We start from the raw sequence: 15,119 nt of genomic DNA on the forward strand, positions 1-15,119 counted from the left end.
CATCTGGCCATGCCCCCGCTCCTGGTGCTGGAACGACAAGACAAAAGGGGACCTGAGAGGCTGCTCTGCCCCAGCCAAGTAGACCCTAGCTGGGGTCCTTGGGGAGAGAGGAGGGAGGGGAGAATGAACTCATTCCCTGCCCCCTTTGTCTTAGAGGGCCATGCCAGGCTGGCATCTAGCCATGCCACTGCCCCTGCTCTGGATAAAAAGCAGAGGGTGGGGCCAGCCCTGCTCTCTGGAGCAGACAGCAGAGCCCAGGTAAGGGCTGCAAAGCATGCTGGTATGCTGGGGGAATCTGATTTAACTTGAACCAGGAAGGGGTCTGAGACAAAAGTTCCATATACCGGCTTGACTTCAGTTAAATCTGATACTACATTCAGCCAGGCTTATCTTAAACCAGTTTCTGCCATTTTGAAACTGGTTTATGTACACTGAACTTCTGTTCTGTTATAGGTTTAAACCAGTTTCTGATCACTTAAACTGTTTTATGTGTAACTTCTGTCCCTAGTCCTTGAGTTTCAGACATTTATTTTTTCAATGAGAAACTGAAATTTTCCAAGGAGAGCACAGCCTTCAGGAGAAACTTCATTATACTGAAAAAGATAATTGTCTATCTCAACAATAATAGATAGAACATTTTTATCAATCCTCATTAATATTTTTGGGGAATGATAATGCTGATCAATATACATTTTTTTCTGTTGCCTTTGGATTTAATGTTATTCTGTTTACTAAAGGTTGGATCCAAATTACATACAAACCCATGAATTCCTAAATGTTCATCTTCTGTGTTCCCAGCAGTACCAGTTGTGTATAGAATATTTTTAATAATATTAGTAATAAGATTCAAATAAACAAATCATACGGTATTAGTACCCAGTGGTGACAAGTTTCAAGTTTTTGTGTTTCTGTAAAAATAATTCTGTCTTTTTATACTCTCTAAGACAAGAGCAGACAAGAGTTTCACAACTGAGTCCTACCATGATCATATAACGGTGTTCAAAGAGGTTCTCAAAACAAAACAAGAACATTTTGAGGCTGGAATGGTTTTGAAATTGAAACCTACAGAAGAAAAAAAAGCAGCTTTGAATTTTTCTACTGGATACAAATATTCTGCCGGAGAAAGTTTTCATTCTATTCTGAATTATGACCAAGAAAGGGTAAGCTCAATAGGATCTAGCCCACAGAGCCAGGGATAGTCTTCACCCTTGCCCTGGACAAGCAGTGTGATTGGGTAGGATTTTGTCTGTACTGCAGCAGATGGGGAGAAATAGGGGTAGGTCAGAATCATCAGCTCACCTCAGAACCGAACCAGATTGATCTGGCCTGCCATTGAAAATGTTTGCCACCACTGGAACAAAGATTAATGTGCCACAGGAATATAGGAAGTTTTGTCTTCCATGCTGTAAGAATGCTTACTGCTGTCCCAGCACATGAGAATGAAAATATGTTGGCAATTACAAGGATGAAGGACCCTGGGAACAAGGATTAGCTGTTCTTTCACTCTGTTCCTGGTTGCTGGGAGCAGAGCAGAGCAAAGCAGAGCATCCAGGCAAATCCACCTACTTCTCAGATCAAGGACCCTGCTGTGCCAGTCCCCTCCCAGACTTACCGGGCACTCCCTGTTCTGGGGAAGCATGGAGAGCATTGCCTTGCTGCTCACCTCCCCAGCCAAACAGGGAGGGGAGCATACCATAGTTCATTCTTGCAACAAAGTTTCTCTCGCAAGGTAGATTTCCAGGTTGACACCAGATGGAGCATGTTTCCCCCAAGAGAGATTGAATGGACGTGTGTACACTTGTCATTTTTTCCAGGACAGCACCAATCCTGATAAAAATGTAACACCTGTATGTGGCTCTAAATCCCCCAATCTTTCAGTTTTGAGAGAGACAACACATAGATCTTTGCTTAGGTTGTGATATGAGTTTTCTCATTAGGGATAGCAGCAACAACATAAGTTATGATCATGGTAATAAATATATCTCATAGTAAAGCTAAAGTAGAATAGCAGTTCACATGATTTGCATTGTTTTCCATAGAGGGAATTTTGGCCTAATTTGTGTCCATTACATGATTTATGTTAAATTGAGCCACATGCTTCATTTAAGAACTGCAAGGAACCAGAAGCTCATAAGAGGAAGGTATTAATCCTGTTCTGTGTTTTAGCTAGTGGCAAAAATCCAACTGACATTAGTGGTGAGAAAAACAGATCCCATTATCTGGTAAACTAGCTTGAACTATTTCTGTATGTTGCAAAATTAAGTCAGGAAAGGATTTTAGAGAGGCACTATGGAGAGACAAGAAAAGAAAAAGCAGTTGGTATCAGGAAAGAGAGGGACACAAAAAACCTAATTTGCTGAAATCAGAAAGTAGAGAGTTTTGAAAAAATGGAAAATAACTAATGTTATCTCATTACTACTTCCATTTAAATTTTAGGTGAAGTTTTAGGAGACTTCTTATTATGTCTAATCAAGGTTGTCCATCATGTCATAGTTTCATAGTTTCTAGGGTCTGAAGGGACCTGAGTAGATGATCGAGTCCGACCCCCTGCCATGGCAGGAAAGAGTACTGGGGTCAAACGACCCCAGCAAGGTGTACATCTAGCCTCCTCTTAAAGACCCTCAGAGTAGGAGCCAGCACCACTTCTCTTGGAATGTCCTAAAATGCCATATTATTGAGACTAGTTCTGAATATCTTTTTAAATAAATGTGTCTGATTGCATCTTTTATACTATACCCCTGAATGGATAATTAATCTCTTGTTTTCTCATTGCTTATGAATTCAGAACCAAACCTTTCTGCTTGTAAAAGGAAAAGTACAACTAGGAAGATTTCAAATGCGTAGTCGTGATGTTCGTCTAACAGATGCTTTCCTTGATGATTTAAATTTTCTGCCAGTTGAATATGACAAAGGGGAATATTTTAGATTTCTAGAAAATTACGGAACTCACTATGCTGTCTCTGGGACTGTGGGAGGAAAATATGAACTCATATATGTGTTGGATAATTATGCCATGAAATTAAAAGGTATGCATTTTATTGCTCTATCTGTAACACATTGATCAGGAACAGTTAGGCTTTCAGTCCTGTAAAGTAATGTGTGAAAGACAAATCCTTGTGTTTGGCTGGAGCATGACTGGGGTCACAGAGCAGTGTGAGAGCCAGGATTCTTCCTATATTGTGCATTTCATTGCAAGTGTAGTACTTTAGTCAATCATTTTCAAAATAAAGGCCTGATCCCAAACTAATATGTTACACCACAATATTCACTGGTATCATGGAGTTACTCCAGAATTAAATGTCTTTCATTAAGATTTGGATCTGGCCTCATTAACTTTACAGCTATATTTTTAAGATAGTTTCATAGTTTCTAGGGTCGGAAGATGATCCAATGGAAATCAATAATCTGTGAAAATATTTTGTTTTAAAACGATTTAAGGAACTAGTAGTAGATTGGAGGCCGTGTTGTCTGGCTCAGAAAGAATCCCACATTTTAATACTGGATGAGCCTTACTTGGGCAACTTGTCAATTGATTTCCTTGTGCCCATTACCCAGAATGGATGTAAGATGATATAAATGGATATAAGTGGGAAAATTAAGAGCCTGATTGAAACCATATATGACACTGAAGTATGGTGAACTATTTTCAATACCTTTTACATTGATGTTGGAACCTTCCTTACAGGCTAAGTACGGACAGTCAAAAAGCCTGAGGCTGAATCAATTCAGTCTATGCAGATTAGTCTAAACTACAGAGAATAAACTGAGAAACAACTAGACACACATTTACTTGTGATTCAGGAGATGCAGCCACATGCCTGCAGTGGCTCAGGCCAGAATCCAGGGGCACTAGAGCACAGCTCCCTGGTACATAGCCAGCATGAGCTGTGTGTTCACTTCCTCTTCCTGGTGTCCCCAAGGTCTCTGGGATTTGCCGTCCAGACTCACAGTAGCAGGACTCTTCCTGCTACCAGGCACAGGCAGGGGCTGCTTCCAGGTGCCTCTGGGACTTGTAGTCCAGAGTCACAGCTAACAGTCCCTGCCCCCTTGCTCCCCCAACCCTTGTCTGCTGGAGCAGACAGCACAGCCCAGCCCAGTGCTAGAAAGTATGCTGGGAAGCTGGGGGACAGTGAGTTAACTTGAACCAGGACAGACATTGCATAAACCAGTTTGACCCAAATCAGTTAAGTATGATACTAAATTTAACCAGATTTATCTTAAACCAGTTTTAACCATTTTTAAACTGGTTTATGTGCACTGAATTTATGTTCTGTTACAGGTGTAAACCAATTTCTCACCATTTAAACCAGTTTATGTGTAACTTCTGTCTAGCCACAGGATTCAAGATACAAACATAGTAACTTCATTTTGCCTCACATGCAGGTCTGAGATGTGTGTTTTTGTGATGAATAAAGGCAAAAATAATCCAAATGTTACTTATACTATGATGGGCTTTACACAGGAAAGAGATCTCAGAGTCAATGTGGACAGTTTGCTAGAAACAACAGCGCAGTGCTCAGCAGCCATCAGCAAAGCAAACAAAATGTTAGGAATTATTAAGGGAATTGTGAAAAAATGGAAGTTGTCATTATACTCCTTTATAAATTCATGGTTTGTTCGCACCTTGAATACTCTGTCCAGGTCCCCACATCTCAAAAATGATTTAGAAGAACTAGAGAAGGTACATAGAAGGGCAAGGATGATTAGTGGTATGGAGGGGCTTACATATGAAGAGAGACTGAAGAGACTAGGCCTGTTCATCTTAGAAAAGAGATATGTGAGGAGGACATGATAAGGGTTTACAAAATACTAAATGGTGAAAAAAAAGTAAATAGGAATGTTTTATTTGCTATCTTTCACAATACAAGAACTAGGGGACAAAATGGAACTAGTAGCTAGTTTGCTAAAATTAACAAATTGAAGTTCTTTCTCATACAGCATATAATTAAAGTGTAGGATTCATTCCCACGAGATGCTGCAGAAGTTCAATTTAGCCAGATTCAGAATAAGACTGGACAAATTCTGGAAGGAAAGGTGAATCAGTAGCTATTGAGCATGGGAATTAAGAGTACAGCCTATGAATCAGAACTTTCTAGACCCTAAATGCTGGAGGCTACAAGTGAGAGAGGAACAATTGCAAAATCCCTAGTCACGCCCAGGTCACTCTCCCTTTCAGCACCCGCTCTCTACCATTGTGTGATATGATACTGGGCCAAATGGACCCATGATCTGACCCAGTAAATGGCAGTTCTTATGTTCTTAGCTGATTGTTCTGATACAAACTGGAAAAAAAATTAATGCTCATGAAAATACTGAAGATCATGGGGAAAGAAAATTGAAGTGCCAATTTTAGCATAAGAAATAAGCAAAAGGCAAGGATATTCTGATATTATGTTTGCTTTCTAGGTAAGTCCAGAGACTAAAAAGTACGAGGAAAATGCCCATTAACAGCTGTAATGCAAGATCAGACCAATGATTTCAGATGAACTGGAAAGACTAGATGGAAATGATGGAATAAATCAAGGGTGCCAAACTCACCAGGCCCTCCAGGCTGATATTAGGTCAATTCACAGGCTGGGATCGGTGTCAAAGAACTGACACCACATGCTGGATCCAGGGTGTGGGACCGGTCTGGAGTAAGCACATGTGGCATGCCTCCCAGACCAGTTTTGCACCGCAGGTGGCCCCCCTGGACGGGCCCCATACACCACATGTGTCTCAAACCAGTCCTGTGCCCTGCCCGCATCAGGTGCAAGGCCAATCCAATATGCACCATATGCAGAATATAAGATCATGCCAAGATACAGCACCACAGACCAGATAATAGAGCTCTACAGACTGAATCTGGTTTGCAAGACAGATTTTTGACACCCATGTAATGCCTGAGTGAAATTACTTGAACTTTATGGTATAAAAGAGGAACCTTTTCCAGGAACAGCTTGGTTAAGACTGCGTGATATGGGAAGAAACAGATTGAGAGGCTTGAGAGAGAGAATACATATAAAATAAGTACTGATAAACTGTAGTGAAAGAAGAAATTACCCGGAGCAAAGAAGGAAGAGATCATCCTTCCAAAAAGAAAAGCTCTGGGTAGCAGGCAACAACAGTTGTTTAAGAAGCTGGAAGTAAAGAAAGGGAAATAGAAATCAGTCCACAGATAATTCTATGAATTTTCCTGATTGCCATGCAGCAGCCTACCCCTATGTCACAATGTAGCCACTCAAGGGACATGAAGTGCACTGAATACTGGTGAGGGAGAGGAAATAAAAGGGAGGGAGGAAGCAAAACTTTTCAACAGTGTTGAAATCTAGCCTCCAAGAGGAAAACACACATGAATTAGTTTTGCCTGGCAGTTATTAAAAAAATTCCTTCAATGATCTCCTCATTAACTCCATTTGCAGGCATCCATGTAGAAGACATAAAGAAATGTCTTGGCTATCATTTAGATACCAGTTTAGCATCAAAAGATTTGGATTACCAATTAAAAATTAAAGATGGTAAATGTGAAAACATCACCATAACTTCAACATGTAAGTATATCTTTATCTTGTACCTGCCCAAACTGAAAAGTCTTTTCCTTAAGGGAAAATTATATTGACTGTTTCTCCTTTTTTGAAGCTGCCAGAGGCCTTGGACAGATATGAATACTTGTACTGCTACAAACTTTGCAACGCTATAAAAACATAGTGTTATAAGCATTACAAAGTGAAGCCTTACAAACCTGCCACATCGGCATGCTTTCCAGCCAAGGGGGTTGCTCCTCTGCTCCCCCCCACACCTCCTTCCCTCATGGGAACCTGTCTATGAGCCGAGTCACTGACAGCCTGTCCTTTCCATTGGGAAAGCTGCCAGCAATCAGTGGGCAGTGCTGCCTGCTGGTGCTATCCCTGTGGCAGCAGCTCTAGTCCCTGCTGTCACAGGGAACAGATGCTGCCGGCAGCGCTTGTGAGTGGTTACCAACCCGTGGTTGGCGCTTGCCACCCCCCACCACTGACAGTGCTGGCTGCATTTGCGGGAGCTACCCGCTCACCGCTGCCAGGCTGCCGCTGCTGGCACAGCCTTGCCCCCCAGCCACCGGGGCACGCACCGTTCATGTCTGTAGTGCTGTGGGGGTGCACATCTGTGCACCCACTTTCTGTAGCGCTACAAGGGTATATTTAGCACTATAAATGTAATGTCTGTCCACAGTCTAGTGGTTTCAGTTTAATACAGTATTCACAAAAAGCAGAGAAAGAAAGATTCACTCCCAAGCACAGGAGAAGCAGATGTTGCAGGCTTTCCACAGTGCCCTGTTCCAGCACCTCAAACCCTAACTGCAAGATCCCTGCCAATCTAAGCTTTGTCTTTCACCCACATCAGATAATACACTGGCAATACTCAAATAACAAGTGCTCTGCCCATTGCTGTGGGATCTGGTATATACCCTCGGTTGTACCATATAGTTCCCTTTCTTCTTTTTTTTATTTTAAGCAGCTGCGACATTTACAAGATTACATTTTTTTGTCCACTATCAGGGCATTATCAAAGAATTGAAATTATCACTAATATCTCTTAATACGTTGATAGGGCCTTCCATCTTTTCATTTGTAGAAAGATGGGCTAACAGGGCTAGGATGCAATCACCTGAGCATCAATGAACCTTAAACATCTAGTATTTTCTCTGTCATTTTGCAGTGGTCAAAAAACATGATGCAGTGATTGATGATGTCCTTTCTTTTGTTGATGGAGGAAAGATTGATTTTTCAGTTAAGATAAAAGAAATGCTACTGAGAGGAGCCTACGTGGTTGATGTACAGGATTACGTGCAGTGGGCCTCCTCACTGGTGGATGTTCCAGTGGTGATACAACAGAGGGTAAGGAGATTTCTTCTAGGCTGAATACATTACAAAATCTTCATCTTAAACTATCTGTGGCAGATTTTAGCCCTTTTCTTCAGGCAAGTGGTCTAAAACTTTGTACGAAAAAAAGATTTACACATAATTGTAGGAAAAAAAATTATGGGCTTTTTTTCCTCCACAGCCATCTCCAATCCATACGCTTGTTCCAGTTAAGATGAGAGATGCACATACGAAGAAACAAAATTTGGAAAGAGCAATTGAGGACTATGTGACTGAACATAACGTGTGCAAATGCGAGCCTTGCCAAAATGGTGGCACCTTGGTGGTGATAGACGGAGAGTGCATCTGTATGTGCTCCAGCTATTTTAAGGGAATTGCCTGCCAGATTGCCAAAGGAAAAGAAGGTGAAGGTTAGTAGATACTGGAACACCATGTTCTCAGCAGATATAAATCAGCATGCAATAGAGTGCTTTGAAAGTCTGGACTTAACCTAAATGAAATGAGACACTGTCCTTAAATCCTTTTTTAGATATCACAGAACATTCTTATACATGCTTCTGGCCTATTTAGCTGGGTATAAGACATGGAAGTTAATTTTAGCCAGTAGAGTTCTTTCATGATAAATTACGAAGGTATGAGATTCATTACAGGTCTCCATATCACCTACATCCACTAGTGTGCCTTGTAAAAGCATCCAAAAATTCACTTACACTGAAATAATTGCAGTGAATAACATTTTGGAGAAGCAATTCCATAGAAACAGGGCAGTGATCCAGGTTCTGGTAAGAGTGCCTTTTTCATGTTACTAACTGGGTTTACCTCTGTTCAAAAGCCTGGTGCTTGCATATGCTTAAGTTTTATGGGGCGTGCGTAGATGAAATGGGGGGCCCTAAATTGAAGCGGTGGGTTTTAAAAAACACTGCTTTAATTTAGGCCTAATTAAACCCCCATGTGATGCACACACACCACTGACTTACCTACCTCTCTGGAAGGAAGGGCGAGCTGCCAGCAGGCAGAGTGGTCCCTGGGCTGCAGGGGGGCTGGTGCTTCCCTCTGTGGCAGCTGCGAGTCCCTCCCCACCCCACCCCCCCAAACAGCACCCGGCTCAGGCAGTCCCAGGGGGCACCAGAGCCGTGGAAGGAAGCACAGCCGCTTTTCTTGGGTGGAGCTGTTTCTTCTGGGCTGCTGCCAGGCTGCTCGCAAGGCTTCCTGCAGAGCCCCTGAACCGCACGGAGCCCCTGAGCCGCACTCAGTTGTAGGGTCATCAAACTGCACCCCAAGTCATTTAAGGTGCATTATGCTGCCAAAATTCCTACAGCGGATGGAATTAATGTGCAATACGCCACCATGTGCAAACACCAACACCATTAAAGTGGTACAAAAGCATTTAGACCACTTTAAAGTGTTGTGCACACATGCCTCTTGTTTCATCTACACACGACCACGATGACCAATTTATTGCATCTCTGTTTCATGGAGTCTCTACTCTGCCCCAGCCCAGCTGCCAGTTTTCTTGATCCCTAATTCACACATGAGCAGTGTTCCCTCTAAGCTGCGTGGCATGCGTGGCCACACAGGTACGCCTGGCGTATGAGGTACTCCGGTATGAGTGTGCCTGTGCGGCCATGCAGCTTAGAGGGAACACTGCACATGAGACAGCAGAGAAAAACAAACTTCCTTTGACATTCTACCATACCGATAACACTTTTGCCACACCATGTTTTTCTGTTCCATTTTGCCAAACACTCAGGAACTGGGTAATTAAGCACATAGCCTCAGCATTTGCTGTAAAGTAGCAATTGCAAGGACAAATACAAATCCAGAAGGAATCGTATCTATTTATATAAAGGCATTATTTACACTGGATTTTAGCTATTGATATAGCTGCACCAGCATAGAGTCCCAACACAGACACGGGTTACATCAGTGCTGTATGGTTTCAACAGTACAGCTTACCCAGTTTTAAAGTATGCTACTCTGTGCCAGTGGGAATCAAGCTGCACTGGTATAAATGGGATCTATATTAGGGAGTTGTACTGGTGTAGCTACACTAGTGGCTACATGTTTTTAACTGGTATACGCAATAGTAGTGCATGATTTCAGTGGTGCTCTGCCAGTTTCCAATAAGGTAAGAGTGGCTAGTCTGCGGCACACTTCCCCAAGTGGCATGGAGGACATCTCTGTGTGAGATGCAACAGATTAGGGAGAGGACAGGGGACAAAAAACAGAGTAGCAGATTGGGCAGAGGAAGGGGATCAGAGAGGCACTCAGGGAAGGCACAAAGTTTAATTTCTGGCATACCTGCCAAAGTTGCCCCCTCCCCCACTGCAATAAGGTGGACATGGCACCCAATGGAGAAAAAGAACCAGAGGCAAAAATGATGATTTGCTAAATGCAGTTTTACCATGAAAAGTGACTGTGTGAAAACAGCACTTTCATATGCTGTGCTATGGTAGCTAGGTGTTTAATGAACAAGTGCCCCAAGTGGGGCTCAGATTGTAATGCTTAGGCATTTAAATAGAGAGCTATGCTTGTGGAGCATTGGCTTCATGGGTGTTCAGAGTCAACTCCATGCATGTGCATGTATGGGAGAAAGGCAGGCAGTGACAATCATTTGGTTCTGGAGAGTCACCAGAGCAGGAGATGAATTCTGCTGTATCTTATGCATCATTAACATAGTTTATTACTAAATTCCAATTCATTACACCCATGCAAAACTAATTCAAGTTTGGTTTCCTATGACAGCTAAGCAAGTCACTGATGGAGGCTGGAGCTGCTGGACTGCCTGGTCCCCCTGTGTGCGAGGGGAACATACTCGAACACGTCAATGTAATAATCCTGAACCAGGCCCTGGAGGCAAGCAATGCGAAGGTCGAAGTATCGAAACAAGCTTCTGTGCTGAAGAACTATAGTTGTACCAGTTTAAAAATAGGTTAGTAGGCTCTGTGTGATAGAACTGTAATTGCTGGCTCTTAAGCCCCTTAACTAACATATGAGGCCTTGAAAGTTTGATTCTCTCAGGAGGAGTTATTGATGCTCTGAATGTATATTCTTCCATGCAAACAACAGGCAGTTTCCTTCTTTCCGGCTGGCTAGCTGACCCTAGGAAGCTGGTTTCCCTCCTCCATCTCAATGCCACCCTCACAACTGCTGTGCTCCCTTTCTTCTTCCTTGCAATACTTTCTGCATTAAATGTACCACTTGTCCCAGCATCCTTCAGCTCCTGTGTTCATAATCAGGTCCATGGGAACCTCTCCACCAACATGGCTTAGCTTCTGATCAGCCTTGTCCACTATTGTTTTAGGCAGAGGCTTCCTATAGTTTCCAACTGGCACTGTATAGGAGGGCATTTAATTGCTCTTTCAGTTTAATGGAAGTAGAATTGCTGTGATGAATCCACATGCCTATCAGGAAAAGAATCTTCAAAAACCAGCAAAATTGTAAAAAAATGCTATGGTTCTCCAATCTGTAATATAAACTGTGTAAATTGGCCCTAAATGAGCTGGTAACAGTCAGTGGAGAATAGATTTCATAGACATTAGGGCTGGAAGGGACCTCAGAAAATCACTGAGGGGCAGGAAGCCAGCTAGGGTCAAAGGATCCCAGCAAGATAAGCATCCAAATGCTTCTTAAAGGAGTTCAGAGTAGGTGCTTGCACCACCTTGGGAGGGGAGCCTGTTCCAGGCCTTGGGGGCTTGGAAATGTTTCCTTGGGGGCAGTAAAGAAATTTTTCCTTATGTCCAGCCTAAAATGGTCTTGGAGGAGTTTGTGACACTTGGTTCTTGTCATCCCATGGGGCGCTCTGGTGAACAGATGTTCCCCCAGATCCTGATGCACAACCCTGATGTACTTATAGGCTGCCACCAGGTCTCCTCTGAGCCTGCCCTTTTCCAGGCTGAAGAGTCCCATGGCTTTCAGCCTCTCTTCATAAGACCTATTCTCCTGCCCTCTGACCATGCACATGGCTCTCCTCCAGACTGTCTCAAGCTTCTCCACATCCTTCCTGAATTGTGAGGCTGAGAATTGGATGCAGTACTCCAGGTGCGGCCTCACCAAGGCCGAGTACAGCAGGAGGATGACATCCTAAGACTTACTTAAGAAGCATCTATGGATGCAAGCCAGAGTTTGGTTTGCTTTACCAGCTGTGACATCGCATTGGTGGTTCATGCTCATCTTGTGGTCAATCGTGACCTCCAAGTCCCTTTTGGCCTTGGTGCTAGCAAGCATAGCACTGCTGAGCCTATAAGCATGCTGCAGGATTTTTTCCCCAAGGTGAAGTAGTACCTTACATTTGTCAGTATTGAAAGTCATCAGGTTTGTATCTGCCCACTTTTTCAGCCTATCCAAATCACCCTGCATCACCAACCTATCCTCCAGAGTGGATGCTCTACCCCAAAGTTTGGTGTCATTGGCAGATTTGGCCAGTCCACTTCTGACACCTGTATCTACATCGTTGATAAAGAGGTTGAAGAGAACAGGTCCACTGGTCATGGAGCGCCATGATGATTCACTTCCATCGACCACCACTCTCTGCATTCAGATCAAAGGCTTTTTTGAAGTCCAGATATATGATATCCATCTCTTCACCCTTGCCCAGGTGATATGTCACCTGGCTGTAGAAGGAGATGACATTGGTCAGGCAAGACCTACCTGCAGCAAACCCGTGCTGGCTGTCCCTCAGGATGTTGCCATCAGCCAGCTTGTTAAGAATGGACTCTTTGATCTTTTCCAGAATCTTACCAGGAACTGAGATCAAGCTGATTGGCCTGTAGTTCCCTAGATCTACTTTCCTCCCTTTCTTGAAAATGGGCACCACATTGGCCTTCTTCCAATCTTCAGGTACTTCACCTGAGCGCCAAGAGTTTTTGAAAATCTTGGCCAGTGGTTGAGCTATGACTCCTGCCAGCTCCTTAAGTACTCTGGGGTGCAATCTGTCAGGACCTGCTGACTTGAAGGTGTCCAGCCTCTTGAGGCTGGACACCTTTACACGTTCTACACCAATGCTGGGTATAATTTCACCCTCACGCTGGCCGTCCCTCAGAATCATAGAATCAATGAGTCGGAAGGGACCTAGACAGATCGTCTAGTCCGACCCCGCCATGGGCAGGAAGGAGCACTGGGGGTGGCAGGGGTCATAAGACCCCAGCCAGGTGCTTATCCAGTCTCCTCTTGAAGATTTCCAGGGAAGGTGAGAGCACCACCTCTCTGGGAAGCCTATTCCAGGCTCTGGCCATCCTTACAGTGAAGTAGTTCTTCCTAATATCTAACCTAAACCTATCCTCCCTCAGCTTGTGGCCATTGTTCCTGGTGACTTCAAGGGGGCCCTGGTGAACAGACTTTGCCCGAGTCCCTGCTGCTGGCCCCTGATAAGGTTGTAGGCAGCCACAAGATCCCCCCTCAGTCTCCTCTTGCGGAGACTGAAGAGATTCAGGTCCCTCAGCCTCTCCCCATAGGGCTGGCCACGGAGGCCCTCAACCATGTGAGTGGCCTCCTCTGGACCCTTTCCAGGTTCTCCACGTCCCTCTTGAAGTGCGGCACCCAGAACTCAGCTTGCTAGGCAAGGCGGACCCCTGGAGCCGATGGAAAACCAACACAAAGTTACCCATTAAGCAGGTTAGCTTTTTCCTGGGAGTTGGTTGTCTGTTGTCCCATTTGGTTTAGCAGGGGTCCAATGTTACCCTTGCTTTCCTTCCGACTCCCCACATATCTAAAAAAGGACTTTTTATTGTCCTTGATATGTGTAGTCAGGTGGGCTAGGAGAAGTGTCAATGGGCAAAAGCAGCCAAACTGTTTCCTGTGCTAAGACTGTTTTCACCACCTCCAAGGTGCAATGTAAGGCAATTTCATAGGCGTGAGGGCTGGAAAGGAACTTGAGAGATCATTGGATCCAGCCCCTGCCCAAAGGGCAGGGAGTCAGTTGGGACCAATGACCCCAGCAAAGTAAGCATCCAAATGTTTCTTGAACATATCCAGAGTAAGTGCTTGCACCACTTCTGCAGGGAGTCTATTCGAGGCTCTGGAGACTCAGACAATAAAGAAGTATTTTCTTATGTCCAATCTAAAACAGTCTTCCAGCAGTTTTGACTGTTTGACCTTGTCATGGAAGGGACATGTTAGTTTCAAGGTGTAAGCAGGCCTTAGAAAGAAACAGTCATGTCTAAAGGGAGCCCAGGGTGTGCCAGTTATCCACTAGTGCAAGGATTTATGCCACTGGTGTAAATTAGTAGTTGCAGGGAGACACGCTGGCCTGAACTGGGGAGCTACAATCTGCTTCATTCATCACCTTGTCTCCTCTCTGTCTAAGCAACCTTAAATCACTAACATCACAAGATCTGCTCAATTTATTCAGTTCACCACTGGCCAGGTAAATAACTGTAGCAAAGGTAAATATTATGCACAATCTACCTATTCAGGGGTGGTTTCTACTGCATTTCTGTTTAATTAAAAGGTAAAATGCATTTAAGGCTGGAAATGCCAGAAGTGCTGAGCACCCATGATTCTAGCTGCAGGCAGTGCAAGTACCAGATGTCCAGATCTTCTGAAGCTCAGTTCTTATTTCCACTATTCAATTAGAACCTTAGTTGAGGCACCTTTAGACCATGTTCCTGAATATTCAGGCCAATATTAACCCACTTGAAAGACAGAGCTATATAGGTATATTATCCATTTATATTATAAATGCTACATATAATTATGCTAATATTAACATATTAATAGTCATTATCTGCTAGAAATTACCTAATATTCTTTCTTTTGAAAGGTGATTGCTATGAAAACAATACTCAGATGCGCACAAACTTGAAACTACAAATGTTGCATCCAGCTGGCAGACAAGGCAGCAAAGGACTATCCAGTTGTATGCTTCATGAGTGCCTGTAGCTTGAATGATTTCTAATCAAAACCAAATAAGATAAAATAAACATATTTAAGGATATGAGCTGGTGTAATCTGAGTTCAATGGGTTTTTACTTTTTTTAATATATTTTTCTCTAGCATTGGACTAGATACTACCTGATTCTCCCAAAGCAGAGGCAGAGCGACTTCCATCCTTTACAGTCTTTTGGGTTTAGATTGACCTACTGTTTCCTTAGGCCAAAGCTGTCCAACTTGCAGCCAGTGGGCCACGTGCAGCCCAAGAGGGTTTAATGCATAGCTCTTACCTGGCTACAACATGCCCTATCATTCTGGCTGCTCCTGCAGCTGGGATCTCTACGTTCTCCCTCCCTCCCTCACCTTTGCCTTCCTGCTTCTGCCCAGGGGCAAGGCAGCACAGTCCATGAC

At 43.7% G+C, this 15,119-nt stretch overlaps 1 protein-coding gene across 1 annotated transcript in view; it reads left to right on the forward strand.

Annotated features, from left to right (window-relative positions):
* The window catches only part of C9 (complement C9), a 46,890-nt gene extending 32,109 nt beyond the window's left edge, over nt 1-14,781 (forward strand). The window contains exons 6-12 of the mRNA XM_019517932.1: nt 945-1,160; nt 2,786-3,026; nt 6,402-6,530; nt 7,675-7,853; nt 8,020-8,248; nt 10,584-10,770; nt 14,599-14,781. Coding sequence (XP_019373477.1) covers nt 945-1,160; nt 2,786-3,026; nt 6,402-6,530; nt 7,675-7,853; nt 8,020-8,248; nt 10,584-10,750 — 1,161 coding nt within the window. The 3' untranslated portion in view covers nt 10,751-10,770; nt 14,599-14,781. The remainder of the gene's footprint in view (nt 1-944; nt 1,161-2,785; nt 3,027-6,401; nt 6,531-7,674; nt 7,854-8,019; nt 8,249-10,583; nt 10,771-14,598) is intronic.
* The last annotated feature ends 338 nt before the right edge of the window (nt 14,782-15,119 follow it).

This window comes from Gavialis gangeticus, unplaced genomic scaffold (genome assembly GCF_001723915.1).
Source record: "Gavialis gangeticus isolate Ggan-Ray unplaced genomic scaffold, GavGan_comp1, whole genome shotgun sequence".
Taxonomy (NCBI): Eukaryota; Metazoa; Chordata; order Crocodylia; family Gavialidae; genus Gavialis; species Gavialis gangeticus.